Below are 27,199 nucleotides of genomic sequence, written 5' to 3' on the forward strand. Positions count from 1 at the left end.
AAAATATTCGACTACACATGAGGCCAGTCCAGGAATGGATACAGCAGCAATGGTCACAGGCAACTGGGAGTTGAGAAGATCTAGAGGTTGTCACACACGCAGTGCATCAGGAAATAGCATGGTGGAACAAACAAAACATATCACAGGGGAAACCATTCACACAACCAACTCCAACACGCCGATGCCTCCCAGCTGGGGTGAGGCACGATTATGAACAAGCTCAAGGTGAGGGAGCTATGGTCGCAACAGGATGTGGTCAAGCACATCAATTACCTGGAACTGAAAACAATGTCAGACAAAGGTCTGAAGAAGATCAGGAACAACTGGGCCCAAGTCATTCTAGTGGCTCTGTATTGGGCCGGGAGAGTGTGGTACCTAGAACCTCTGGCCATGAACACCTGTCCACAGATTAGGCTGCATCCTCAGGAGGATTTTTGGTCTCAATAACAAGGCAGGGGCCAACACACGAGCCTGTACAACTTATACCTCCATACTTGGAGATTGAGGAGTGACAGGTACCTTTGTTTCACCTTCCCTCTGAGGTAGTCAATGTCATTCTGGCAGGCAGGTGATCCTTCACCAATACCATATGGGACGCTGGGAGAGGTTTGTTGTGTGATATTCTTCTAGTCATGTTCAGTCCCTGCAAGCCCAGTTATGAGATGTCCTTCTTTTTTGCCTTTCTTTAGCCCAGCAAAGCTCTATTGTGGCTACAGTTAAAGGTTATTTGTCGGCTTGCTCGGTCTTTGTACGGTTTCCTGATCAGCCATCTTGGTTTAAATCACATATTGTAATTTGCATCCTAAAAAGACTGACCCACATTTTTCCACCTAAACAGTCTGTGATGACCCAGTGAGATCTGAATTTGGTTCTCACATTTCTAATGTGTGTCCAGTTTGAACGGATGCACAGTTGCCCTCTGAGGTTATTGACCCTGAAGACAGTGTTTCTCATAGCGTTCATGCTGGCTTGTCACATGAGATTCCCATGCTTTTGTATCATTCCACGTCGTCGGAATGGGAGTCTCGGTAACAAAAATAACATAGCAGTAGGTACAAAAGAGAAAGAAAAAGGCCTAGGCCTCATTCCCTTTTGTATCATATCCGCCTCTTTTTGTAAAAGAGACCAAACTTAGGCATCAGCCAATCAGAAGAGCCTCACCCCTTAGAACCCTTCTGAAGGAACCTCAGAGCCTCAGATTTTCTACCGCACGTTGTGCTTAGAGACAAAAGGCGTAGGGGTTCCCCTTCTCCTTCTGTGGAGCATCCTTCTAAGGCCTCAAAAAAAGACCCCCAGAGATTCTGAGAGCCAAGGTCCAGTTGAATCTCCTCACCATGGTGAAAAGGAGAGGGTAGGACCATCTACGCCTTCTTTGGGTATGAAGACTGTTCCAGCCTTCAAAAAGCCCTCTTCTCAGTCTTCTGGAAAGTCTGACAGAAGTTCCTAGTGGTCGTCGATGAAGGCGTCGTCGACGGAGGCTCCGTCGACGAAGAAATTGAAGCCTAAGCTTAAAATGGTACCGTCGACAAGCTCATCCACGGGGCAATCAACGTCGACGGAGACGACGACGGCAGTTATGGCGGCGTCGACGAAGATTGCGACGACGACGAAGATGTCGACGACAGCGACGACGAAGTGTTCGTCGACGGTAGTGACGACGACAGTGCCGTCGTCTAGAGCTTCGACGACGACAACATTGACGACGACGACGGTAGGAGCGTCGACCGTCTCGTCATCGACGTCATCGTCGTCGAGTATTCTTTCGTCGACGACGCCTGTTCCGTCGACGAGGCCGACGATGAAAAATCCAGGGACGGTGGTCCCTGTGCTACCGCGCCTCGACAAGAAATACAAAGCGCCTGAGGATGGTCCGGCGTCTCTGACGGGACATCCGAGACCGGACTCAGTTATTTCTCAAGCGGCACAGAGGAAGTCACGCAACCCCTCAGCTCCTTTGACAACTCCTCCAGATAAAGAGGCAGAAGGTTAGATAACGCCGGGGAAAGATTCTCTTCAATGGCGAGTCTTCTAGTGCGGGCAGCAAATGCCTTGGCGATATTGGGCAGATACGATCGCCAACTATGGTGTGATATTTCGCCGTACTTGGATCACCTTCCTCCAGAGTCAAAGACAGATGCTAAAAAAGTTTTGCAGGAAGGGGAGGTAACTTCAATGGAAATCATTGACTGCGCAATGGACATTGCCACAACGGCATTCCGTTCTTTGGCTGGGGCTGCGGTCCTTCGTCGCCAGGGATGGCTTTAGGCGACTTGGTTTAGACCTGAAATTCAGAATAAGATCCTGGATCTTCCTTTCGATGGAGAAGCCTTATTTGGAAAATTGATTGATGACACTCTCCAAGATATTAAAAAAGATACTGAGACCGCTAGATCTCTGGGTACGCTTCAGTACCGTAAAGCTCCTTTTAGAGGTTCCAGAGGCAAAAGCACCAACTATAGAGGCTCTTATCAGCAGCAACGGTATTCATCATATGGCTCAGGTTCGCAACAGTACCGCCAACCTTATCAGCAAAGGCAAGGCCAGTCCTCGAATTTCTCAAGACCTAATAACAGAGGGAAGCAGGCTTGCCAAGGATGTGATACATCCTAGAGACAATAGCGGCCTCCTGGCTCTTCCTACTGTGCCCACCTCCGAAAGATCATCAGTAGGAGGCAGGGTGTCACAATACCTTCACAATTGGTCCAAGATAACATCAGACCGTTGGGTGCTAAACATCATTCGAAAGGGCCATACTTTTGAATTCACTCAAATCCCACCATCCAAGCCCCCTGCTGCCATTCCATCAAAACATCTGCGTCTTCTGCGGCTCGAAGTTTATCAAATGCTAATCAAGGGTGCTATAGAGCCGGTCCTCTCTGCCCAAAGAGGAGAGGGATTCTATTCCAGGTTCTTCCTGGTAAGGAAGACGCTAGAGAAATGGCGCCCCATTTTAGATCTCAGGGAGCTCAACACCTATCTCATCTCCCGGTCTTTCCGGATGATCTCGCTTCAAGACATACTACGTCTAATTAATCCGGGGGATTTCATGGCCACACTCGATCTCGAAGATGCGTACTTTCATGTTTCGAATTCACCCAGCACACAGAAGCCAAGAGCCACTTTCAATTCAGGGTTTTACCCTTTGGTCTTCGCTCAGCCCCGAGAATATTCACGAAGGTGCTGGCACCAGTAGCAGCGTTTCTACCGAGGAATCACTTTCAGGTCTTTCCTTACCTGGACGATTGGTTACTGAAGGCTCCGTCCAGGGAGGCCGCGAGGGATGCAGGTTGACGCATTTACCAACCTGTTTCTGAATTTAGGTCTCACTTTAAACAAGGAAAAGTCATCTCTGGTCCCGTCCAGGATAGCACGCTTCCTGGGAGCCATTCTGAACTCGGATCTCAAGAAAGCTTTCCCAACCTTGGAGAGGCAGGAAAAACTGCAGACCATGGCGCTAGACTTACAAAGAAGAAGGTGTCTTTCAGTACGCCGCTACCAATCTCTTCTGGGGGTGATTTCTTCATGCATTCCTCTAATTCCACACTGCAGATTGAGGATGCGTCCTCTTCAGGAGCAACTGGACATCCAATGGAAACAGATTCACGGGTCGTTCGACGACAAGGTGACCATCACCTCGGCAATGAAAAAAGTGGCCTTGTGGTGGACAAAGCAGGAAAACTTGTCCCAAGGTCTATCCTTCGTAAGCGATCCATCTCCTCAGGTGGTGGCGACGGATGCGTCGTTGGATGGTTTGGGATCAGTGCTGCAGGACTTGCCTGTCAGTGGACATTGGTCTCCTCAGAACCGTCTGCTCCACATCAATCTCTTGGAGCTCAGAGCAATCAAACTGGCTCTTTAAGCTTTTCTCCCTCGCCTAAGAGGTTCAAAGGTTCTCATCCGGACGGACAACACCACAGCCATGCATTAAGCCAACAAAGAAGGAGGGACCAGGTCTCTTCCATTGTCTCAGGAAGCTCAGGAAATCTGGGAATGGGCGATCCTTCGCGAGATATCACTGCAGGCAGAACACCTACCAGGGATTTTAAACGAGAATGCAGACAGAGTAAGCAGATTATCCTCCATCAGTCACGAATGGGAACCAAACCAGCGGGTTCTGGACGAGATCTTTCAACAGTGGGGCAAACCTGCAATAGATCTATTTGCTACACCGATCAACAAGAAATGCCGGTCTTATGCAAGCAGACTTCACCACTGAGGATCATTGGGGAATGCTCTTTCGATAGCCTGGTCAAGGACATTTGTCTACGCCATTCCTCCCATTCCTCTGATCCCGAGGCTCATCAGGACGATCAAAGTAGAACCATGTAGGATGATTTTGATAGCCCCTGCTTGGCCGAGACAGTTCTGGGTCACTGAACTCCATCTGTTGTCGCTGGTTCCTCCTCTTCCCTTGAGAACCATTCCAGACCTTCTCACAATGTCCGAAGGACAAATTTGGCATCCGGATCCAGAGTCATTGCACCTGACAGCATGGCTCCTGAGCAGCGAGAATTTATGAATCTTCCTATCTCTAATGAAATAAAAGTTGTTCTCTCCCAGACTAGAGCCCCTTCCACGAACAAGACTTACCGTCTCAAGTGGAAGAGATTTTGTATTTGGTGCAGAAAGGAAGGGGGTGACCCTTTTTCTTCAGAACCTCATCAACTTCTACCGTATCTTTTGTCCTTGGCTAAAACGGGGCTGGCCCATTCATCCATAAAAGTTCATTTGGCTGCAATTTCTAGGTACAGACGTTCTGAGTCTGGACCTTCTCTTTGGTCTTCCAGGATAGTGAAACAATTTCTCAAAGGATTGTTCCGTGTCTACCCCCCGGTGAGGCCTCCGCCTCCTACTTGGCAATTGAATTTGGCCCTCACTCAACTCATGAAGGACCCATTTGAACCAATACATCGTTCAGACATGAAATTCCTTTCTTGGAAATTGGCTCTCCTTCTTGCCCTCACATCAGCAAGATGGATTGGGGAGTTGCAGGCTCTCACGATCCAAGAGCTGTTTCTGCAGTTCAAAAGGAATACAGTAATCTTGAGAACTAACCCGAAATTCATACCCAAGGTGCCCTCGGACTTCCACTTAAATGAGCCGGTTATTCTTAAAGCTTTCTTTCCTCAACCTACTACACCAGCAGAGAGATCACTGCATTCTCTGGATATACAACGGTGCTTAAAATGTTATTTGGATCGCACCAAAGGATTCCGTAAATCCTCCCAATTGTTCATTGCTTTTGGTGGTCCTTGGAAGGGCCTCCCTCTATCAAAACAGGGTATTGCGAGGTGGATTACAAGTGCCTTTCTACATTGCCATACTGCAGCAGGTAAACAACTGACCAGCAAAGTTAGAGCGCATTCCACAAGATCAGTGGCTTCTTCAACAGCTCTCTTCACAGGAGTGCACATCAAAGACATTTGCAGGGCTGCGACTTGGAGCAGTGTGCACACCTTTACAAAGCATTAATGCTTGGAATCCTTGCAACAAGAAGACACGGCTGAGGGCAAGGCAGTCCTTAGGAACTTCTTCCACTAATTGGTGAGCTTTCCTTTCTATCCCACCTTCCTTATTTGCACATTTTGCATCTTCATGTATTGGTGGCTATTACAAAGTATATTTATGCCACAAAATGTGTTTTTTATTGCTAACTGCTTGCTACTCTGATACAAAAGCATGGGAATCTATGAAAGTTCCAATACTGGGGCAAGAAAACAAGTTGTTTACCTGTAACTTTGGTTCCCCAGTATCGGTAACTTTCATAGATTCCCATGCGCCCACCCACCTCCTCGAGGAAAGCTCAGCCTTCAGCAGATATGGTGACTGTTACACAACGGCTACGAAAATCTGAGGCTCTGAGGTTCCTTCAGAAAGGTTCTAAGGGGTGAGGCTCTTCTGATTTGCTGATGCCTAAGTTTGGTCTCTTTTACACAAAGAAGCGGATATGATACAAAAGGGAATGAGGCCTAGGCCTTTTTCCTTCTCTTTTGTACCTACTGCTATGTTATTTTTGTTACCGAGACTCCCATTCCGACGACGGGGAATGATACAAAAGTATGGAAATCTATGAAAGTTACCAATACTGGGGAACCAAAGTTACAGGTAAGTAACTTGTTTTCATCTGCAAGCCAAGATATGTGTCATTGATCTTGGCTGTCTGTATCCGTGCATTCCTCGTGTGATTGCTTGGTCACTCCTCTGTTGCTCCTGGGTTGATCCATACTGTGGTTTACTGATGGTATAACCGTGCCTCCGAGTTTTGACTTCTATTGCTCTTGGGAGGACTCCATACATTTAGTTGTGATTTAACAGTGCTTACAGAGGTTAGACTTCGACCATAGCCCCTTGGGGAGCACTTACTTCTGTTCCAGGGGATACTCATTAATAGTCATAAGCACTAAATTATCTCCGCCCATGAGCGGGAACCCGGAACACATAAACAATATACATATATATGTGTAAATATATCCAAAAGTACATAGTACTAACTAATTATACACATATACATGTATAACACCATAATATGCAGCCAAATATATATACATAGGCTAATAAGACAAACCGTACACACGTTCTGAAGCATGAAAATATGCTATATATAAATGCAATAAACAGGCATGAGCCTAAAATGCATTTCATAACCATGAAAAAACTTTTATTTTCATCAAAGAACCTGTTGTAAACAGTTATTAGCCTAAAAGGCTGCATATGAAAAAATGTCTGTGTACAGAAAATCAGACTGGCACCCTGCCTTTAAGGCCCCAGAGAATCTGCACACTTTGCCTTTAAGGCCTCTAGGGGAACTCTGTTCCCATCATGCACCACAGGTGACAGTTAGGTCAGTTCTTTTGTACGGCACAGTAAACTTTAGCAGGAATCTGCACTTTAAACCTTCATAATACCAATTGAACCACTAAACCTCAATGCTACTGCTCGCCCGGGGAGGCGGGAGGGTGCTTATGACTTTAATGAGTATACCCCTGGAAGAGAACTAGGATTACAGGTAAGTAACTAATTCCAGGGGATACTCATTAATAGTCATAAGCACTGAATAGAGTAGCAAGCTCATCCCCACCAGAAGCGGGCGAACAGATAAATGCATAGCTTTGCTTTATAACCACAGTGTTTAACTCGAATTTGCAAACAAATTTCTGAGTGATGCCTGCCCCACTTGGGCATCAGTCTGCGCATCAGAATCCAAACAGTAATGGCGTGTAAACGTATGCACTGAACGCCAAGTAGCTGCTTTACATATCTCTGACATAGTCACATTCCTAAGGAGAGCTGTAGTAGAAGCTTTCCCCCTCGTTGAATGAGCCCTAGGTCTACCTGATAAGGACTTGTGGGCTAGCTGATAAGACAGTAAGATACATGACACTATCCATCTAGAAATGGATCTCTTGGATGCTGCCAAACCAGTATTCGTAGGACCATAGTTCACAAAGAGACGGTCTGTGTGCCTCATAGACTTTGTTTTATCTAAGTAGAATTTCAAAACCCTTTTTAGATCTATTGAATGTAAAGTCCGTTCAGCCGGACTCGAAGGGTTTGGAAAGAAAGTAGGCAATGTTATAGATTGGTTAATATGAAAATCCGACACCACCTTAGGCAGGAAAGCAGGATGCGTCCTGAGTACCACTCTGTTTCCATGAAAAACTGTGTCCGGTTCATTGCAACACAGAGCCTGGATTTCGCTCACCCTACGAGCAGAGGTGATGGCCACCAGAAACGAAACTTTCCAAGATATATTTGGCTGCATATTATGGTATTATAAATGTATATATGTATAATTAGTTAGTACTATGTACTTTTGGATATATTTACACATATATATGTATATTATTTATGTGTTCCGGGTTCCCGCTCATGGGCGGAGATAATTCAGTGCTTATGACTTTAATGAGTATACCCCTGGAAGAGAACTAGGATTACAGGTAAGTAACTAATCCTTTTGGCCTCCATGCAAACCTTGGAAGTCTTATCATAAACAAACTGTAATAGCTGGCGTGAACGGTATAAAGGCCACCAACAAAGATATGGTCTCTCCTAAAGATTGACAGATGCTTATATATATACTTTTTGCAAAACTATCGCTCCCACTTTTTCTTGAATAGGTTTTCATGCGTAGAATGCTTCTTCATTCTCCTGCAACAAGTTTGGAGCATACTCTTGACATCACTCATAACATGACAACTGATACTTTAGTTTACACAGTAACCAAAACCCTCCATATCCATGCACTGAAAGATTGAGTTGTACCTTGTCACTCACTTAGAGAAGACACATTCAATATGCTCACCTTGTCCCAGATTTATTTCTGCTCTAGACCCAGGAGACTGGATGGTTTCTATTGGCTTGCAGGACATGTATTTCCATACCTACTTTCTGAAGTTCCACGGTTGTTCTCTGCAGTACACAGGGGGCAGAATACTTCAAATTTGCCATGCTACCTTTCAGCCTTTCCTCTATCCCTAGGGTGTAGATGAAAATTATGATGGTGGTTGCTGCGCACCTTCAATGATCAGGCATACTTGTGTTCTCATACGTTGATGATTGACTGCTCAAGAGAGAAATTTACCACAGACATTCATAGACCAGCTCTGGATGGCGACCAAACATCTGACATCTTTGAGGTTTCAATCAACGAGCTAAAGTCTCACCTGAGTGCCACACTGAGACAATGGGGCTGTCTGAATTATGGTAGCTTTTAAGGCCTTTCCATCGCCGCAACAAGTCTTGGAAATTTAGGATATGATCCCAGAATTTTGGGCGCAATCCTCCTAAATGCAGTCCTTGCAGTGAGCCCTGTCTCTGTCTAGTATGTGATCTACACCAGCACATTTTTGAATTCAAGACAATTCATGCCTTTAACATTTAGTTTACAGCTTATAGTACTGTAGATTCACATGCAACCCATCCCTTCGCGCCACTGCCTGGAAAGTGCTATTAGCGGTTTATTGTGCTAAGGTTTCCCACACAGATACAGACACCAGCTTTCTGATATGGCAAAATATATAGGCGGTAAATCTGGGCACCATTGCATTGTGGGTTTTAGGGGACTGACCTTAAGCCATTCTGCACACACTAGATTCCTAAACAAACTCTTATAGGAAATGCAAGTTATAGTATTTTGAGATGAATCTAGGAGGCAAGACATTGCACAGCATGTGATTTACAACACTTCGAGCTTTGAACTGAGTGATACAGCTAAGGAACGTTTTCCTTATCTTCATCTTCTCTTGCGTTAAGGGATTTTCTCTGAGCTGCTCTATCAGAAGAGTTATCTCCTTTTGATAAACTTTGAAGCTTTTTCTGCCCCTCCCAATCTTTACAGCATGTTTTCATTATGTAGTTGGTGTTCAAAATTAGCGTATACTGAAGCCCTGTCTCTATTATTATAGGCTGGTCTTTCTGCTGTACCCTGCAAGGAACTCGTCTGGCTCTCCTTTGTTCTGATTGACAGAAATGTAAAAAACTGCAGTTTTAGGGTAAAGTCAGACCATCTGTGGTTGTCTTGTCCTGGCCATTTTTGTAGTTCTCCCATAATCCTCGATTTGTCTTGTAGAAGGGCTGGCCCAAGGCAAAAAAATACCTTCAACTGCTTCCTTACCTAATTTTTCTTGGCAGCTGGAGGTTACAGACTGCCACATGCCAGCTGCCAAGAAAAATTAGGTAAGGAAGCAGTTAAAGGTATTTTTTTGCCTTGGGCCAGCTCTGGACATCTATCCCCTAGATTCTTGTACCTGGTTTCTTATCTGCGTGCTGTGGAATTCATCTTAAGATCTGGCGTGTGCGCTCTTCTCCATCTGCAAACCATATAACCCTATACTACAATGTCAAAATGTTACCTCATCGGTGACTCCACCCACCACAGCCCACTGCCACCACCATAAGCATGGATGAAGTTTGCAGAGCCTGACAAAGGATATTCAGGGCCTGAAGAGTGGCGTGCCAGGGATGGCCAGGAACATGCAGACCTAGTCTGGGAGTTTGAAGTGCATTGCTATTTACAGAGCTTGACTGTTTGGAAGAGTGTTAAAACATTTTTGTGTTTTGCAGTGCCGGACTTTTTTAACACACACCTTATTTGAACATAACTAAGGGAATGCAGAGCCAGGCTGAAGGAGGCACAGTTTGAAAAATAAAAATATTACTTGTGAAACATTTTTTTGGTATAGCCTACATATATTGAGATTACGCTTACAAGTAAGTCACTTTTACTACTTGATTTTACTTGACAGGAAATGGCAAGCAAAGAGCTAAAAGAGATCAGAAAAGCAATGACAAAAGAGTCGATCCGAGAGCATCAGCTGTCAAAGACAAGCGGCACAGAGACTGACCTATTCTTGTGTACCAATTGCAATAAAAAGAACTGCACATACACTCAGGTAAGCAATATTTACACCACAGCGACTAATTGCACACTGTCCTATGTGCTGCTCTGATGCTTCCTTATTCACAAGCTGCAGAGCATGGAATGGTAGGTTTGAGGCATTAATGAATATTCATTAACTGATCTTTGCATAACTGTGACCAGATTGCTCAGTTTCCTATGTGCTAGCAGCTCAACTCTAGTTTAACCTGCAAGTCTCAAGTTTCAATTCTAGGAGGGACAAGTCAAACTTTATCCTTTTGAGTTCAATAATTGTTAGCAGCATGTCGAAACAGCAATAAATTCTGTATTAACTGCTCTTTAACAAGCATTTGCAATGTAATAGGTCTCGCATTACTTATAGTTTGAGCTATTGGCTTTGCAAATAATAATACAATGCCAATAGCTCATACTTTGAGTAATGCTAGACCCAGTGCATTGAAATTGGTTGCGTAGTTAGCCAGGAACCAGCATTGTATGTCTCAGTGTAGTACCGCAAGCTGCTCCTAGAACTCCCTAGTGAGTAAGACACCAGCACTGCATGTCTAGGTGCAGTACCGCAAGCTGCTCCTAGCGTACTCTAGTGAGCAAGGCATCAGCACTGCTTGTCTAGGTGCAGTACCACAAGCTCCTCCTAGAGGTCCCTAGGGAGCAAGGCACCAGCACTGCATGTCTAGGTGCAGTACCGCAAGCTGTTCCTAGAGGTCCCTAGTGAGCATCATAAACATTTGGCTACATATGGTACTGCACCCTGCAGAAGATATGGTAAATCCACAATAACCATAACGCATTGCAAAACAGTACCACGAGTACATCCAAATAGCTATGTCCATATGTACAATTAGTAGCTTTGAAATGTGACACAATACTTATTATATTCATTTCGGATTAGGTTGTACTTTATGTTGAGCTGATGACGGGAAATGTATTGGTCTAATATAAATGTGAGATGTGGTAGGTGCAGTACCGCAATCTGTTCCTAGAGGTCCCTATTGAACAAGGCACCAGCGCTGCTTGTCTAGGTGCAGTACCGCAAGCTGCTCCTAGAGGTCCCTAGTGAGCATCATAAACTTTTGGTCACATATGGTTCTGCACCCTGCAGAAGGTTTGGTAAATCCACCCTACCCATAATGCATTGTATGCAAGACAGTACCACAAGTACATTCAAATACCTATGTACATGTATGCAATTAGTAGCTTTGAAATGTGACAAAATAATTATTATATTAATTCCGGATTAGGTTGTACTCTGTCTGAAGCTAATGAAGGGAAATGTATATCAGGTCTAACATAAATGTGAGGTGTGCTAGCGGGTAAAGTAACCACTGCCAACCTAGTTTAGGACCAAGTGAGTGTCCTGTCTGAAGGCCTTTAAGAAAATAGTGCCTTGATACTGTAATTTAAACCTAGAGCATAACAAAACATGTAACATGGATTGTTTTGTAGGGAATTTCCATGATACGTCATAAGCACTTGAATAGTCCCGCACAGGTGCCGGGACCCCGGAGTACTTTTTTAGATATATCTTCTTAAATGTGGATATTTTTCACCTTTCTTCAGGAAGGCCTGCAAAGACACTTAAGAGATAGAAAAGACAATAATGCAGCCTAACTAAATAGGCTACAAATGCCCTAACTTCATCTTGAAGTGAAAAAGAAGCTAGCATACTAAGTTTTGTGCACTTTTTTATGATGTTTAATACAAAGAAAAGCCACCTTCACAAAACTCCTCTACTAGGGCTCTATCTTCAGCCTCTGGGTGCTCCCCAGCAGAAGAAGGGCTGAAAAACGGTGTCATTCCCGGTTGACGTCGAAGGCCACAACGTCGAGAGGAGCAGCGGCGACCTGTTCGGCGTGAAACAACATCGAAGTTCAATGTCAAGGAGAAGATTTTTGACGGCAGTGGCTACGCCAACGGTGAGAACTTGTTCGGCGACATGAAGCCCACCACAGATGGTAACAAGATCAAGAACAATGCATCACTCGACGTCTACCCATCACCGCCTATCGACGTCGACACATCATCGCCAATCGACGTCGAAACATCACTGCAGATCGGTGTCGACACATCACCGCCAATCGGCTTCGACTCATCGATGTTGACACACCGCAGTCAATCAACGTCGAGAAGACAATGTCATTCAACATCGAGAAAAACCCATAGATCACAGACTGTCTACTTCAAGAAGTTAAGTAAAAACAAATTTCCCCTCGGTATCTATATACACAATTGTAGGCAGACATCAACTAACACCTCACCATTCCGACACACGCTGGAAGAATACTGCAAAAATCCACACAGTAAATAACAAGTATATAATAAAGGGCGAAAAAAATTTATATCAAAAGTGAATTATTATTCCATTTTATTAAAAAACCTTTTTGTATGAAATTATGATTAAAAAGAGAATGATTAAAATAATGCACATATATTCAATCACTCTAATTCATTACTGTTTGTAGAGAAATTCCAAAACTGTCCAATACACTCCCAATTCCCTTACCTAGTAAATAAGAGAGAAACACAAAACAGACAATACACTTTGTCATTCAATTACACATATTCGTTTTCAACAAAAAAATTTAGACTGAGATCTGGTACAGTATACGAATTCTGTCATCTACAGATCCAGTCACTTCCACGAATTATGTAAGTGTTGCGTCAACGCGTTTCAATGGTACTACTAGTTGTATCCCATCTTTTTCAAGACAAATGGTAATAAACTCTCTATGTTGCACTTTACAGTTGCACCAAAGGGAATCCTGTGTGTAGAACAAATACATGTGTATGAAAAATGAAACATAGCAATATAAGAAAATTTTTTGAACCGGCGATGGAACTTTTTCTAACACCCTCTTCTATTAAGCCAGCTCCATCCAGGCTGCAAAAGAAGTATCCCCCTCCGGAACATGATCCCACATACTACGGCTCCAACATCCTCAGTTCCACCTGATAAAGAAAGCCGTAAAATAGATTCAGTGAGAAGAAAAGTGTGCAACACAGCAGCGACATCCATGAAAGCTGCTACTGCTACAGCTCTTTTAGTTAGATATGATTATTAGATATATTAGTTAGATTGTGGGAGTCTCTCCAACAATTTGCAGAACATCTATCTTGAGATACAAGGGGAGGTTTTAATGAGATACTAATGGAAGGACTTATGGTTTCTAACCAAGAAATTAGCGCTGCTGCAGACACATCGCTTCTAGCTGCGCATGGATATTGCAATGGAGTGGCACTCAGATGGCATTCATGGCTTCGCTTGACTTCTTTGAAGCCTGAAGTAGAATAGCATATCATGAATCTTCCGTTCTCCGGCACTACACTCTTCCGATCTCATGCAGACAAGGAGATGGCACGCATGAAAGCGGAAATGGAAACATTCAAAGTAGTGGGTCTCTAGAGGCCCAAGGATCAGCGAACATCTTTCCGTCCTTTCTCACGACGATATTCAACACAGAGGGTTCAAACCCCTCGGTGGTATCAGGGTCAACAGTCTGGTACACAGCAATCGTATCAACGATCCTACAACCTAGAGGAAGGTCAGGACAACAACCTTCACAAGGAGGCAAGATGCCTACTGGCTCCAAGCCCTGAATCCTGTCTCCCCCTCACCCCCCTTCCGCTACCCACTCCGGTAGGGGAAGCGTTCAACATTTCTCGGCAGAGTGGCAAAGTATCGCACAAGACAATTGGGTTCTGAATATTTTGCGCAATGGGTATTCTCTGTGATTCACTGGCCCTCCACCATCAGTGCCTCCAAAACAGTCAAGATTTCACTTGTTGCAATTGCAAGCCGAAGTGAATATTCTCTTACTAAAATAGGCAGTAGAACCTGTTCCTTTACTGCAACGAGGCAAAGGGCTATATTCAAGATTCTTTCTCGTCAAAAAGAAAGACAAGAACGAGTTTAGACTAATTCTCGATATAAGGAAGGCCAACAAATGGGTTTGGGGCGAAAGATTCCGGATGTTAGTATTACACCAGATCTATTCTCAACTACATCAGGAGGATTAGTTATGTGCAATAGACCTGCAAGACGCATACTTCCACATCCCCATCATAAAGAAACATCGCACGTTCTTGTGGTTTGCAGTGGGAAACAACCACTACCAATACTGTGTGCTTCCGTTAGACCTGAATTCAGCACTCAGGACCTTCTTCAAAGTCATGGCGGTGGTGCCTGCCCATTTGAGGAAACACAAAGTGTTCGTCTACCCCTATCTAGACGATTGGCTGATCAAGGCATCCACATGTCAGGAGGCTCAAACACAATTCAATTGGACCTCCAACCTTCTTCTTCGACTGGGACTTCACGTGAATCAAACAAAGTTTACCTCTATGCCTGTACAGTGCCTAAAATATCTGGGAGCATCCATCGACTCGCACGGTAAACGTGTATCCTTCGGAGGAAAGCCGCTTATCGATTGTTCAGAAGGCTCAGGGTCTCATGTCAATGTCGCACCCGACTGTCAAGAAGGTCTCCTCTCTTCTGGGCTTCATGGCGTCTTGCATATTCCTCACACCGAACGCACGCCTCCATATGAGACCCCTGCAGGAATGTCTGGAGGATCTGTGAACGGGGGATTGTGAAGACTGGATCCAACTGTCAAAAGATGCCCTCCGTTCCATCAAATGGTGGTGTTCGCCCACCAATCTCCTACGAGGGACTCTAGTTATTCCTTCCCTATGGCCACCTGCCCATTAGTGATGGATGCCCCATTGCTGGGGTAGCTATCTCGCTTTATAAGTCTGCCTAACATAACATAAAATTTTCACAAGGATATACCAACTCAACTATAGTCACAGATGCCTCTCCTGGGATGGGGAGCCCATTCAGATCACCTTCAAATTCAGGGCAGATGGTCATTCAAGGAATCCACTTACCCCATCATTCTGCTAGAGCTGGGATTAGTTCATTTGGCTCTGAAGGCTTTACATCCATCATTCCATGCCAAGTCCCTGCTTGTAAAGACGGACAATACAACAACAATGTTCTACCGCAACAGGCAGGGAGGCATGAGATCCAGACTATTGTCTCGGGAATCCCAGACAATATGGAAGTGGCTTCTAGCCAGAAAACTGACAATAACAGCAACCCATCTCCCAGGTGTTCAAAATGCTCATGCTGACTCTCTTAGCAGACTCCTTCTGAAAAATCAGAGGTGGGTCCTAAACTGCGACGTGGTACGAGACCTATTCGGAAAATGGGGTACTTCGAAGGTCGATTTGTTTGCCACCGCAGAAACAGCAAATGCCAAAGCTTCGCCTCAAGGTTCTACCAACCAGGAACTCTGGGGAATGCCCTAAGGATCAACTGGTCAGGCAGATTTCTCTAAGCCTTCCCTGTGGTCACCCTGATCCCTGCAGTTCTTATCAAGCTCTCTCAATCACGGGCTAAGATGATTCACATAGCCCCGTAATGGCCACGTCAATGGTGGTTCACAGACCTCCTTTACTGATCTATCCGTCCACATCTCAGGCTTCCATGCAAAACACACTTACTAACGAAGTTCGGAGGACAAATGGTACACCCCAACTTCTCCTCTTTGAATTTGGCAGCATGGCTCCTGTCCTAGTGTAGTATGGACACCTGAACTTACCTCAACACTGCATGGACATTCTTAAGGAAACTAAGCGACAGTCCACACGCTCTCTTATGCTCATAAGTGGAAGAGATTCTGTATTTGGTGGTCGTTGAGGAATAAGGACCCTATCTCTTGCCAGGAAGATGTCATCCTTCCATACTTGCTTCATCTAGCACAAGCTGACCTCCAATTTTCTTCCATTAAGGTTCACTTAGCAGCCACTGCTTACAGGAAATGCCCTTCACAAACTTCCTTTTTCAGAATTCCTGTCATTAAAGATTTCTTCGAGGGTTTGAAAAAGGTTTTTCCTCACTTTAGAAGCCCTTCTCCCCCGTGGGAGATTAATTTAGTGCTTTCTCGTCTAATGCAAGAGCCCTTTAAACCCATTCATAAGACTACATTCAGCATCTGCAAAATTAACAAGAAGGGGAGAGAAGGTTCACAGGTGGATTCGTACCCCCTGATCAATAGTTTGTAACCAAAAGGAATCCACTGAAGGATGGTTTTTCCTAACAATGGTTGGGAACACCCTGTGTTGTAAAATACCCCTCACACACCAAAAGGACCCTTGGTGTCATGCTTCATCATTGGGGTCTTCGCACCCCTCTACGGGATGCGGCGTGCTACAACCTGCGACTACGCGGGAGCACTTGATCAAGACTATGTGTGGTATATGTGAAGGTATTTTATGTCCTACTACCTCCTTTGTGTGACACACACAAAGGAGGTAGTGCACATAGTCTTGCACTTCTAACCTCCGTTTACTGCACGTTTTTAATAGTGCCAGCTCGGGGGCAGATTAAATTCCTTTTTACCCAACGAGCCAGGCCCTTTTTAAACTTCACTTGCCGTTTATAACCTCACCACTCACATAAAATACCTTCACATACACCACACCATGGGAATAAGGCAAACTACAATGTCCAGAATTCCTTACAGGAGGAAGTGTAAGAATCATTAACTTCCTGGGTAGTATGGGTAATTTAAACAATGCACTTTTTAAGTTGAAATTAACCGTGAGCAAGGTAGATGTAACTACCGAAACGTTTTCTGTGCAATTATAACAAATTAAATCGTTTTGCAGAAGACACTGGCTGTGAGTGGCGGCTCATTTCGTTGATTTCACTGATCAACGGTGTTGGATTGATTGGCGGCTTGGTTCGGCCGCGGTGAGCAACGCACCGCTGAGCAGCGCCATTACGGGGGAAATTGAGCCATGGAGTTGTGAATTACGAAGCCCCGTTGGTGCTCATCGAGCGTAAAAGAACTTCAAACAGAGACATAAGGATTTGGGAACAAAGACACACCGCCCAGAGACTGCTTCCGAGGTAAGAGTGTGCGTTTTCCTGATCTGAACGCGTCTGTTTTTCCCTTCGCGGAATCGAGCAAACAAACAGCGAAGGACATTGTGTAATTACTCGACTAAGCGATTAAACATTCCCAAAGTGCAACATTGTTTCTAAACACAAACAGAGGTCCCAGATTGGACTGAGTGAATGCATAAAAATAAGACGTATTAAACGATTTCGGGAACCAATAACAGCCAGTCATAATTCTAAAACAAAAACTACACAAAGAATAAACATATCACAGAAATAAAGAACAACAATGGAAAATAGAGAAGCTAAAAGGAAGGAACTTGTAACCACAATGTTCGATAAAGGTAACATGGAGAAAATACAGGATAAACCCACTACAGCCGGTAAAAACGACCCCAAAAATAAATTAAGACTTTGGGAAAAATTAAATAAAAAGGAAATAAACAAATCCTGGGAAATAATTGCTTTACAGAAATATTTGGAGGTGGAAAGAGTCCCAAGAGGACTCCGAATTATGTTGATGCCAAGCCAACAAGATGCGACTAATGACTTGTTATGTGAATGGGGTGAACACACATTAAACTCATCCTTGGGCTTAATCAAGATATTAGTAAAACACATTGAAATAGCCCTGGAAAAAGTTAAAGAAGATCTTAAGAAAGTTGAAAAAGAACTAGAATTAATAAAATTAACCCCGGAAATGACCAAATTCAAGGAAAACTTGGATAAACAAATTGAGAAACATGAAGAAATTATAAGAGTGAGAAAACACAACAAATTTGTGAGAGACGCCAATGACTATGCAGAGGGACGCATATTCACATTTGCCCGGAAATTCGATCCTTTCAAAACAAAAATAAACACCACTGGGGCATCATCCGCCAGCTTGTCTTTGGTTACTTCCCTCACTTCCAATTAACAAAGTGAAGAAGAATTAACATTGGATAGCGCAAAAAATCGTTTTTTAGGGGATATGCGCCTCGTTCTCCAGCAACGACAGTGGGAACAAACTCAGGGGGCGCCAAGACAATAACGTGGAAGGGGAAGGGGCAGGCCATGGCAACAAAGAAAGGGAAACCAACAACCAGAAGAGGGTGGAGAAGAAGGTGGATCCGCAGAACGGATTGGTACCAAGACGCGCAGTATGAGACAGAAGCAGAACAAATAAAGGACAAACTACAAGTGGTAAACCTATCCACAAGAGACATAACACCAGCAGAAACATCGCTACTTAAAAAGGGCATAAATTATTGTCCCACGAAAAGAATGGACCTGGCTCAAACCAGAATAGACTTTTATCTGTACATACGAAAAATCAAATTGGCCAAACACTTCATGGAAATGAAAAACAAACCCAAATTAATCCAAGAGCTTCAGAAACCCACATCCACACTTCAAGCCAAAGAAGCTGAAAGCTACCTCACATTATTAAATCTCAACTTGGAGGAGGGTGAGGAAATTCAACTTAATTCTGCCATATTACAATTGGGGGCAGGGACCAGCAAGAAAAAGGCAAAATCGAAATTTTACCCACAACTACCCCCTGGCAACAAATAGACATTTTTCAAGAGGCAGTGACACATGATTTGTATAACATCTCCAAAACCCACAGCAAAGACAACCTTACTCCTCAAGAAAGGGAAGCACTTTCTAAACTGATCAATGATAAAGAAATTGAAATTAAAATGGCGGATAAAGGGGGATATGTGGTGTTATGAGACAGAAATGCATACATCACAGAAGCAATGTCTCAATTATCTAACCCCCTCTTTTATGAACAATTGCTAACAAATCCTACGGATAAGATCAAAAGCTAAATTGACAAAAAACTTGACATTTGGGAATCGGAGAAACTAATCGATTTGGATGAGAAGAAATACCTAGTGGTGGATTTCCCAAGAACGGATACAATGTATTTTTTACAAAAATACACAAGGATCCTAAAAGACCACCAGGGAGACCGATCGTGTCTGCAAAAGACTCAGTGCTAGAACCAATGGCCAATTTCATCGATTATTTCCTAAACCCTTATGTCCAGAAACTAAAATCATACATAAAAGACACCACCGACTTTTTATGCACAATAAAAGAATTAACATGGAAATCTAATTATTTGCTGATTACAATGGACGTAATCGCCCTTTACACTAACATTGACAACAATTTGGGCATGTAAGCCTGCAAATACTACTTGCAAGATCGCAACATTCACTACACGGAACATAACAATATGATAATGAACATGATTTCTTTATGTCTAGAAAACATCTTCTTATTCGGAGACAAACTTTTACGGCCAAGAAATGGGGCTGCAATGGGCTTTTCCTTCAGCCCAAGCTATGCTTGCATAGCAATGGGCTGTTGGGAGGAAGAAGTGGCTTGGAACACTTCACCCAACACATAGTGACCTGGAAAAGGTTTATTGATGATCTTTTCATCATCTGGAGTGGAAGTGCAGCGGAGTTCCAACAATATTTTGAACATCTGAATACCAGTACACCGTGCCTCAAATTCACTTATGAAATGAGCAAAACAAATGTGACTTTTTTAGACACGGAGGTGTATGTTAAAAACAATCGGTTGGAAACAACACTTCACCGCAAAACCACTGCAACAAATGCAACCCTAGAAGCAACCAGTTTTCATCAATCATCACTGATTTCCAGTATCCCCTACGGGGAATTCCTCCGTCTAAGACGAATATGTAGTGAAGATTTGGAATGGAAAAAACATAGTGCAGGCACAATCAAACGCTTTCAAAACAGAAAATATGGAAAACAACTAATCAACAAATGTTGGGAAAAAGCGGATAAAAAACCCAGATGGGATTGACTAAAATCTGAAGAGAATCGTAAAGAACCGGAAAATGAGCCAATAAGATTGATATTGGATTATAGTCAAGAATCCCAAAAAATCCCACACATTCTGAGGAAAAATTGGAAGATACTCCAATTAGACCCCATGGTGGGACAAAGGATGGGGACCTATCCAGTAATCACTTACAGGAGAGCAACAAATCTAAAAGACCAATTAGTCCATAGTCATTTCTAAAGCAACAAACTAAAGACCACTTGGCTAAAAACACAAGGATTCGTAAAATGTTTTAACTGCAAAGTGTGTGAGATTGCCAAACCGACGAAAGAACTGACGATGGCAAACAAGAAAACCTGGAAAATAAAAGAACTTATTACTTGCAAAAGTCAGTACACGATTTACATGATAGAATGCCCATGCAAGTTGAGGTACATAGGCAGCACCATATGTGAACTGAAAACACGAATCCTACAACATGTCCGTGCAACGGTCAACAAGGACAGAAACAACGCAGTAGCCAAACACATGGAGAGGAACCATGATGGAAATTGGAAACTTCTGAAGTTTTGGGGATTGGAAACAATGTCCCTGTCCGATCGAGGTGGCCACCGGGAAAAACTTTTAAGACAAAAAGAGTCACGTCATATCCTTAATTTTCGAACCATGACACCTCTAGGATTGAATCAGTCGGAGGAACTGTACATCCACTTATAAACTATGAATAACTTGCTCTAATCCATTGACATTATTTCACTTCTACTCCTTACCCTCTATTTCTTTTCCTACCCCCCCCCCCCCATCTTTTTACTAAATTGAGACAACAGCCCACTGGAGGGCAGCAGGACCATACTTCACAGATATTCTACGTCACAAATGCCCACTGGAGGGCATCACCAAACAGAATATATTGTATATAATGTACATTATGTATACGTAGAATCATTGGTATGACAACAGACGGGGGTTCTTTCAATATCAATGTTAAAACACCATGGGAATAAGGCAAACTACAATGTCCAGAATTCCTTGCAGGAGGAAGTGTAAGAATCATTAACTTCCTGGGTAGTATGGGTAATTTAAACAATGCACTTTTAAAGTTAAAGTTAACCGTGAGCAAGGTAGATGTAACTACCGAAATGCGTAGGTTTTCTGTGCAATTATAACAAATTAAATCGTTTTGCAGAAGACACTGGCTGTGAGTGGCGGCTCATTTCGTTGATTTCACGGATCAACTGTGTTGGATTGATTGGCGGCTTGGTTCGGCCGCGGTGAGCGACGCACCGCTGAGCAGCGCCATTACGGGGTAAATTGAGCCATGGAGTTGTGAATATATAAACATATATATATATATATATATATAAAAACACACAAAGCAGCCTTCCATAGTCATGCTGACTGGCCGTAGCGGGCACCGGGCAATCCCCCGGTGCGCCGCACAGGTGGGGGCCGGTTTTGGGCCTCTGGGGGCCAATTTTGTTACAGGGCCGTTTTTGCAGCATAGCTGCAAAATCGGCCCTGTAACAAAATCGGCCGAAAAGCGGCCCTGGCAAAGAGCTCGGCGGCACACCCAACCCCCGGAGGGGGGGCCGGGGCCGGCCAAGCACTTTGCCAGGGCCGGTTTTGGTTCCCAGTCCGGCCCTGCATGCTGAGCAATGTTGCAAGGAATTCCTTTGTACATAAATACATTCCAATAAAGCAGGGAGAAAGAAAGAATTTGAAAACTGTTTTTTTATACAGCAGAAATCATATTCCTGCAAGGAAGAATGAAAAAACATTGTCAGCACATAGTCTGCATTGTAGAAACATTAGTGTAGAAAGCTGAAAAACAAACCCACAAAAACACTCAGAATAAACTGGCACCATGCCTTTAAGGCAGTCATGACCCTTAGCTTCCCATCAGGCCTCAGGGGTGACAGTTAGGTCAGTTGTTCTTTCCGGCTCCTTCTGTCAGGACCCTGGTTACTTCAGCACTAGCTTTTTTCTGATTTCTGTCGGAAAATACTTCTAATTTTTGTCAAAACCCTTTTACTTCGCCGTCTTTTTGATTTTGGAGTATTTCCCTACTGTTTTTTAGAGAGTTGCTCATTGTTTTTCAGTAAAAAATGCCCTCTCTTTTTGACCCTTGCCCTTCCTGTGCCAAGAAGAAGGCTAAAACAGACTCCCATCCTGTCTGTATTCTATGCCTTCCTCCTGAACATAATCCTAAGACCTGCCAGCATTGCCAGCTGCTGTCCAAGAGAACTCTGAAGGACAGGGAGAGTATTCGCCTCTATGGGCTGGCTGAGAAGAGAAGATCTCCTTCTAGGGGCAGGTCTCCGATGAAGAAGAGAAAAGAGAGAGAGAGAGAGAAGTAAGGTTCCAGTATGCTCTCTATCGGAGTCGGGCTCAGCGCCTCAAATTCCTTTATCAGCAACGAAAATGTCGATGAGAAGACCATTGACGGCGGGCTCGCCGTCGAGAGAACACCGGTCGTCGACGAAGAACACAGGTACGTCGGATCCTCCGCCGTTGTCAACCCGGCGACATTCAGCATCGAGGAGTCGCTCTCCGTTGGTGCGGGGCTCGCCCAGCGTCGAGAATCAGATCTCCGTCGTCGCCGTCTATTCGGCGTTCGAGGTAGAGACAGGCTCTGCCATCGCCGGTTCTCCGGCGATTGGCGTCGAAGCAGACGTCTCCGTTTCTGTCAACCAGGCGGCAGTCAACGTCGAGACGCGCCTCGTCACCTGAGGCTAGGCACTCATCGCCTCTGTCGTCGTCCAAGCGGCGTTCGACGTCGAAGGCTCGATCCTCTACAATGGCGAAGGATTCAACGTCGAGACCAAGAGTGAAATATACCAAACGTCGAGACTTCAGTCTCCGTCGACGACGAGAAGTGACCCGATCTCGACTCCACTGACTTCTAGGTCAGTGTCGAGGGAAAGATTGACGTCGAGAAGGATTTCTCCGTCCACCCGCTCATCGTTGAGGTCTCCTGCACGCTCAACGTCGAAGGTGAGGTCTATGGACTCCAGACATTCAACGTCACTCCATACAACGTTGAAGCACATGGAGAGATCAACGTCGAGGAGACAATTGCGTTTTAGGGACACACCAATGATGGTGACACAGAGCCGGTCGATGTCGAGACACTCCCCATCGAAGTCACATCGCTCATCAAGACGCCGATGACGCTCCAGAAGCCGCAGAGAGTCCTCTCACTCTGTTCGGAGCTCACCTCAGACGATTGTATGATCACGCAGTGCTTCTGTTCATTAGCAGGAGCCTCTTAAGATAACCACCAAGAGGTTCTCCAAGCGGACAGCGACCTCCTTCCATCCCTCTCTCTCCCAGATGGCTCCAACTTCTCCATCATTGGCAGACAGTGCCTGCAGGTCACACTCAGTGGCCTACGGTCTATTCCATTCCTGTGCACAGATCACCATTCCTGTGCACAGATCACCATTGCAACGTCTCGTGCAAGAAGTGGACAGGTCACCCACTACTCGGACCAGAGAGCACCGAGGCAGATCCCCTGAACGCAGGTTGACTCAGGGGCATTGCAAGAGGCTGCGTACACCATCTTGATCTTCCTCTTCGATACACTCATCCAAAAGGGATTGCTCACCTACCCTGACAGATAGTCCTCCTTCCAAAGTGTCGCCTATTGTTGATGTGAACACTTTTCATGATGTTCTCACCAGAGGAGATCAAAAGCTGGGCATTACCATGTCAGCTCCTCAGACAACCACGTCCATCATTATCAAGACCCTCCATCAAAGGTCTGCGGCTAGGCCATTGCTTCCTTTGGTCCCTGGTATCATTGAGCCGATAATGGATATCTTCCTTGCTCCATCATCGGCCAAAGCATCTCCAGCTCGGATCCTAAAGAAATATAAGCCAGCTACGTCAGATCGTCTTTTCCTCAAATCAGATCCACCTCCGGACTCTGTAATTATTGCAGAAGCAAAGAAGACACACGCAGTTGCATCTTCCTCCTCCGCTCCTCCAGATAAAGAGAGTAGAGCACAAGCTTCTTGGGGAAGGAAGGCTTGTGGCTCTGCAGCGTCTTCTCTTCAAGTGTCCAACGCTGCGGCTCTGCTGGGCCGTTATGACATGTCCTTATGGGATTCACTGGAGCGCTTCAAGGAAAAACTCCCAAAGGAGGATCAACAGTACTTCTCTGAGATCCTCCAGGAAGGTGCTCTGGTGGCCAACCAGGTAATCAGCACTGCAGTAGATGGTGTGTCTCAGGCAGCTCACTCTTATGCACATGGCATATGTGCACAAAGATCTTTCTGGTTGCGCCTCACAGAGTTAAAACCGGAGGCACAACAGCGCATCCTGAATCTCCCTTTTTCTGGCACTTCACTGTTTGGTGCACTCACAGACGAAGAAATGGCAAGGATGAAAGCCGAGTTGGACACCTTAAAGGCTGTGAGCCTGGGAAGAAAAAGGAGTTTGAGGCGATACAGGCCCTACAATCGGAGAAACTACCAACAGAGGGTTCAAATCCCTCAATATTCGTAAAATAAACAGAGCAAGTCCCAGTACCAAAGCCGTCATTCCTCGAGAGGAAGAAGAGGACATCAACAGCAGGGAAGCAGTGAGTTTCTGCTTCCTCTAGCCCCGTTGCACACTCCAGTGGGAGGAAGTATCTCAAGTTGCATTAAAGAGTGGTGCAACATAACCAAAGATCAGTGGGTGCTAAATATACTAAAAAATTGGTACACACTACGCTTTTGTGCGTCCCCAAGAGACATTCCTCTGGTAAACTCTCGTCATCTACATCTAGACCTCCTGCATCAGGAAGTGTTGACCCTTCTTGAGAAACAAGCAATAGAAGCTGTCCCTCCTGCACAGAGAGGAAAAGAGTTTACTCAAGATATTTCCTTGTTCAGACAAAGAAAACACCCAAACAAGTTCAGACAAATTCTAGATCTGCGTTCTCTGAACATGTTCATCAAAAAGGAGAAGTTTTGAATGTTGGCGCTCCATCAAATATTCCCACATCTGAAGAAAGGCGATTGGATGTGTTCGGTGGACCTCCAAGATGCGTACTTCCACATTGCAATCACAACACGACACCATAAGTTCTTAGGGTTCATAGTGGGAACAAAACCGTACCAGTTCAAACTCTTACCCTTCGGCCTAAAATCAGCTCCAAGGGTATTCACAAAATGCATGGTAGTAGTAGCGGCAGCATTACATCGCCAAGGCCTGTTCGTATATCCATACCTAGACAACACCTTCACACCTGTCTGGATCTCTTTCAGCGATTAGGCCTGCATGTCAACCTGGACAAATTGATCCTCCAACCGACCCAATCACTCCACTATCTGGGCGCCAACCTAAACTCCGACCTCGGGAAAGTGTTTCCTTCGGAGGAGAGATTTTCATCAATGAGAGACAAAGGCAACATCATCCTCCAAGCTCATCAGTAAGACAGGTGGCTTCTGTGCTGGGGTCGATGGCCTCTTGCATTTTTCTCCTACTCAACGCCAGATTGAGGATGAGACCATTGCAGCAAGATCTCGTCGTCCATTCTCTGGTGGCTGCAACCACAGAACCTTCTGGTGGGAGTCCCTTTCCATCAACCTCTGCCACAACAGTCCCTGATCACAGATGCGTCGCTTCAGGGCTGGGGAGCGCATCTGGGTCATCTGCCAACTCAGGGCAGATGGACCAGCAGAGAGCAGACGTATCATATCAATATCCTGGAACTGCAGGAGGTTCACCTAGTCCTCAAGGTTTTTCAGCCGTCAATTCAGTCAGGATTGATCCTAGTACAAATGGACAATACAACCACCATGTATTATTTGAACAAACAAGGTGGAACATGCTCTCGCCCTCTGTCTCTCAAATCCCAGGCGATTTGGCACTGGCTGTTAGCTAGGAATCTATCGATCACGGCAGTGCATCTTCCGGGAGAACAGAACGTGCGAGTCAACGCCCTCAGTCGTCACTTCAAAGAGCAAGAAGACTGGGTGCTGAACGACAAAGTGGTGGCAGACATCTTTCATCAATGGGGTCAGCCTTTAATCGACCTCTTTGCAGACGATCAAAACAGAAAATGTCACGCCTTCGCATCCAGGTTTTACCGGCCAGGAACGAGGGGGAATGCTCTTTTGATAGACTGGTCAGGGACATTTGCATACGCCTTTCCACCCCTCCCTCTCATTCCGAAGGTTGTGGCCAAACTTGTCCCATCCAGAATGACAATGATCCTCATATCACCTGACTGGCCTCGCCAATGGTGGTATCCGGAAATGTTGCAACTCTTGGTTCGCCCACATCGGAGACTTCCGTGCAGGCCGAACCTTCTCACCAGAACGGGAGAGAAGATTCTGCACCCCAACCTTCCATCGCTTAGCTTGGCAGCATGGCTCCTGGAGTCCTGCAGTCAGGACTGCATGGACATTTTGAGGGAGTCAAGGAGGCCTTCCACAAGAAGCTCTTACTCTCTTAAGTGGAAAAGTTTTACTTGTGGTGTGTTCGTAATGGTTGGAGTCCAGTTAGCGGGCAAGAAGAGGTAATCTTGCCGTATCTACTCTACTTGGCCAAATGTGGTTTGAAATATTCATCCATAAAGGTACATTTGGCAGCGATCACAGCATATTGTAAATCACCTAACCAACCTTCTTTCTTTCAACTTCAGGGGGTCAAGGACTTCCTACAAGGGTTGAAAAAGGTTTATTCTCCTATGCGACCTCCTTCTCATCCTTGGGAGTTGAATCTAGTCTTGTCCAAGTTGATGGGTCCTCCATTTGAACTCATTCATAAGGCCACTTTACAACACCTTACTTGGAAAGTAGCCTTTCTAGTGGCAATTACATCAGCATGCAGAGTGAGTGAAATACAAGCACTCTGTTCTAAGGAACCCTATAAGGTTTTCCACCATAATAGGGTGGTTATGCAAAGTCACTCTTCCTTCCTGCCCAAGGTTGTGTCTGAGTTCCATGTTAATCAGACAATTTCTCTACCCTCTTTCTTTCCCAATCCTACTACACCAGCGGAAATGTCTCTTCATTCGCTAGACCTCAAGAGGGTTCTCAAAATCTATTTGGAGGCAACAAAATCCATTAGAAAGACTGATCAATTGTTTGTAAACTACGGCTGTGTTAGAA

The 27,199-nt window shown here is 44.8% G+C and overlaps 1 protein-coding gene across 1 annotated transcript in view; it reads left to right on the forward strand.

Annotated features, from left to right (window-relative positions):
* The window catches only part of TCEA2 (transcription elongation factor A2), a 367,215-nt gene that overhangs the window by 299,077 nt on the left and 40,939 nt on the right, over positions 1-27,199 (forward strand). The window contains exon 8 of the mRNA XM_086932791.1: positions 10,245-10,391. Coding sequence (XP_086788917.1) covers positions 10,245-10,391 — 147 coding nt within the window. The remainder of the gene's footprint in view (positions 1-10,244; positions 10,392-27,199) is intronic.

Source organism: Lissotriton vulgaris, chromosome 7 (assembly GCF_964263255.1).
Source record: "Lissotriton vulgaris chromosome 7, aLisVul1.2, whole genome shotgun sequence".
Classification (NCBI taxonomy): Eukaryota; Metazoa; Chordata; class Amphibia; order Caudata; family Salamandridae; genus Lissotriton; species Lissotriton vulgaris.